Genomic DNA, 4,142 nt, shown 5'->3' on the forward strand with positions numbered 1-4,142 from the left:
CGCACGCACGCACGCACGCACATACGCACGCACGCACATAAATTAAAACAATTGAGAATTAATTAAAAAACGCAATATAGTTGAAAAAAAGTGATTTTCAAATGTATTAATTTTTTTTTTATTTACTGTTATTTATAAGTATTCTATGTTCTTTTTCTTATTCATAGAGTTATGAATTTAAAATAAAGATTATCACGTATAATTTGTTTAAACAATTAATAAAAATTTTATTTTATCTGAATGAAAACATTCGAGAATAAATTTTATCGTACTCTCTCTCAAGTGATCACTCATTCCGATTTGTATCATCATTTTTGTATCAGTATTATTTGATTTCTATTAGCGTTTTTGGCCCGATCAGATTTACATCAATTTGAATTGAAAAACTTTATTATTGGTTGATTATGTGCTCTACCAATAGTAGAGCACAAAACAATCTTAATCCAATCCAGATTGGTGCAAAACTTATTCGAGCCGAAAATATTATACATAATAAAATACTATATATGACCGTTACAATTCTGAAAATGATGGTTACAATTCTTCCAAAGGGGTCAGTAAAGAATGCGCGCTTCAAAACTTGAAAGTCTCCGGAAGACTTGCTAATTCGATTTGCATACATCTTCTTATAAGACCTAGTTGTTTTTTTTACGAGAAGCGCCATTTAATGGCAGAATTGCATATATGTATAAGGCCTCACATTTGAAATGCACGTATTTCAGATAGTATAGTCAGCACATAATGTTTGAAAAAAATTCTTTTCTTTATTCCCGACTTACAAAGTAAATTCTTATTTCATCTCATTTCTGTTTTAAAACTATATTCTCGAAAATTCCAAAAGATTTTATTTTTATATTACCAGTTGTGACCTCTTTTTCAGATTCAAAGGATATTCTTTTTCGGGAGGGTTCCATTAGCTCATAGTGCAATAGCACATCTATTCACATCGGCTGGTGCCTAATAACTTTTCATTGCTTTACCAATGAGAATATTTTATTTTAAATTGGCCAATTAGCGATGTGTGTTTTTGGAACTCTCTTTTTTTTCTAATCTTTCTCTATTCTTCAATTTTGTAGAAGGATAAATCATATTTTGATTTTTATATAAATTAAGTATTGCTTTTATTAAGTATATCAATTGCACACAAGCCAATTGCACACAAGTCAATCACAGCGTTAGAAAAAACTCCCTAGTGATTGGCAATGGGCAATTGCAATAGTGTGCGAGTGTACCATTCTCGCTTTTATTTAAGGTAACATATACAAACATGCATAAATAAATATGTATATTTTTGAGTATTTTTTAAGTTCATTTCAAACAAATTATAGATACTAAATTAGAGTAATTGTATTATTATTATGATATTATCAAATCATACAATATGAAACACGAGTTACGAAACATTCACGTAAACAAACAAAAAAAAGATTCTCAAGTCGATCTTTTAAATATTTTTATTTTAGTCTTTCATCCTCGATGTTGGACTACTGTCAGATGGAGTCTGTGCTATCAAATCCAGTGATGTCAATTTCGGCGCCGGACAGCATGACTGCCAGTTTAGAAACGATGAGTTCGGTGAAAAACTTAGTGTGCAGCCCGGATCTCACAATATTCGCGACCACATCGGGGTGCAGTGGAGCTGAAGCCGCAGATCTGGCCAGTCCAACGGCGGAGATCGGAAAATATCAGTGTCTACTCTGTCAGAAGAGCTTTACGCAGAAGAATGTATATCAGAGTCATTTGAGATCGCATGGTAAGGAGAGCGAGGATCCATATCGCTGTAACATCTGCGGCAAGACATTTGCGGTACCGGCGCGACTGACGCGTCATTATCGTACCCATACTGGTGAAAAACCGTACCAATGCGAGTATTGCAACAAGTCGTTCTCGGTGAAGGAAAATCTCAGCGTACATCGGCGCATCCACACGAAGGAACGGCCGTACAAATGCGACGTGTGTGGACGCGCGTTTGAACATAGTGGCAAGCTGCACCGTCACATGCGCATTCATACTGGCGAACGGCCGCACAAATGCACCGTATGTGCTAAGACATTCATACAAAGCGGCCAACTGGTAATACACATGCGCACGCACACTGGCGAAAAGCCATATGTATGCAAATCGTGCAAAAAAGGTTTCACCTGTTCCAAACAATTGAAAGTGCATACGCGTACCCACACTGGCGAGAAACCTTACACTTGTGACATTTGCCGCAAGGCATTTGGCTACAACCACGTACTGAAGTTGCACCAGGTGTCGCACTATGGCGAAAAGGTGTATAAGTGCACGATTTGTAATGAGACTTTTGGTTCCAAAAAGACGATGGAGTTGCATATCAAGAAGCATCCGGAATCCCCGGCATCCGTCACTTCCACTATTACAGACAGCGACATCTCCTCACCAACGGCGATCACTTCGCCAATTGAACCGGATGTTGAGATTTCTCAGAGCAGCGGTGGCAATAATAGTAGCAACCTTGATCCAGCCACGATTCTAGATTTACCAGATATCGCTGTCGATGACAAGGAAAATCTGAAGACTGAAGAGACCTATTCGGATTCAACATCGAACGCTTACACTGTTCAACGCGACTTTGGATACTACCTTTATTCCGATAACAGAGAGCAGCAGTATTCACAACCAATAGTAACATCGCCATCGAGTACAGTAGAACCCGTTGTGTTCGCTGATATCGACGAGAAGCGCTTTCAAGCGAGCGTGGTGGTAAGTGCGCCGATGGAACCAATGACTCATCACGTGTTTTTCTATCCCGAACCAGCGTATGCCAGTTTCGGTTTAACCACCAATGACAGTGTTCATCTCGATACTACCGATTGCTCATCTCTTTTGAATTTGCCGGGTAATGACGCGCGCCGAAGAGTTGAGGCTGCCTTAGAAGCGGTTGAGGAAGAGCGACAAAGACAAGAATATGGTGCCAGGATTGTCAAAATTGATCGAGATCCGTTACTCACGCCACCGTGCAGTAATCCTGAGAGCCCAGCATCATCACCTGACTTGGCCTTGGATCTAGTAATACCACCACGGGAAACGTTAATTTTGCCGCCTAGGAAACGTAGCAAGATGATTCTTCAATCCATGGAGAGCGAATATAGGAATAGCGGCGGTAGTGGTGACAGCCTAATCACGGCTTCACAGAGGCAAAATTCTGTCATCCAGTTTGCGCGAGCTTCATAATGAATGTCGGAGCATATATTAGAAAAGCTTTGTGAAATCGCTTTGAAAGTCACTTTAGAAATTGAAAGGGATACTCTCCTAGAAAATGTTTTACTTTGATAACATCAAGATCGAAAATTGGAAGAAATGTCGGTTAGTGTGTGTCTTTGATTAGAACAAATTTGAGTGCAAGGAGATGTAAAAATCAAGAATTTCACTGATATTTCAATGTCAAGTGAAAATAATTGCAAAATGCACGAGCAATGAACTTTTATCTTGTTAATTGCGATACAAAAAAAGCTGCATTCGGCATATATGAAAGCTCTCCATTTTCAGAATTAGAAGTGAAAAGATCATGTGCCTCTTCGATGAAACCTAAATGTAAACGCAAGTGAATCGCAACTCAGTGTTTTATCTTTCCATTCGCAATCATATGATCTGAGAAGGCTGATTGCATGAAGTTAGCTCAGCAATCAAAACCGCGTTTGTTACTTAATATTTAATAGCAGTTAACGCAATCCATATACTGCATATATTTTCCTAATGATTTACAGGCGGAAAACACTCGTAATTACCTTTTTGACCTTGTTCGATAGCTCCTTGATCTTTTGAGGCTTTAACATTACGTGTATATAATGTATTGGAACATAAAGAGAAAAAGATTGGATATATTATTAGATTGAGAGAAGATCGCACTGATCGCGAGCGTGCATGATGAGGTAGCAGTGCGTATGCTATCAAAAAACATAATCTCGTTAAACCAAATGTTTGGAAAAAATTTAGATAATTAAAAAAAAAGTTATTAAAAAACAGAAACCCTTTTATGGAAATTAGAATGTTAATTTTAAAACATATTATATGTACACGCGCATCTTATGTCTCTTTAAAAACTTTATTAAAAATTTTTATTGTATTTAATTTAAATGCTATTAAAATATATTTATATTTTATATTTATTTTATATATGT

The 4,142-nt window shown here is 37.3% G+C and overlaps 1 protein-coding gene across 1 annotated transcript; it reads left to right on the top strand.

The window, feature by feature from the left end:
- Window positions 1-1,470: 1,470 nt before the first annotated feature.
- Window positions 1,471-3,950, top strand: LOC108691890 (Krueppel homolog 1-like). The gene has a single exon (XM_018199837.1). It carries the CDS (start codon window positions 1,477-1,479, stop codon window positions 3,193-3,195), a length of 1,719 nt encoding a protein of 572 aa, XP_018055326.1. The 5' UTR covers window positions 1,471-1,476; the 3' UTR covers window positions 3,196-3,950.
- The last annotated feature ends 192 nt before the right edge of the window (window positions 3,951-4,142 follow it).

Source organism: Atta colombica, unplaced genomic scaffold (assembly GCF_001594045.1).
Source record: "Atta colombica isolate Treedump-2 unplaced genomic scaffold, Acol1.0 scaffold55, whole genome shotgun sequence".
In the NCBI taxonomy this organism is placed as follows: Eukaryota; Metazoa; Arthropoda; class Insecta; order Hymenoptera; family Formicidae; genus Atta; species Atta colombica.

Excerpts from the sequence above, each read along its gene's own strand:
- LOC108691890 (XM_018199837.1), top strand. The coding sequence starts at position 1,477 with ATGTTGGACTACTGTCAGATGGAGTCTGTGCTATCAAATCCAGTGATG.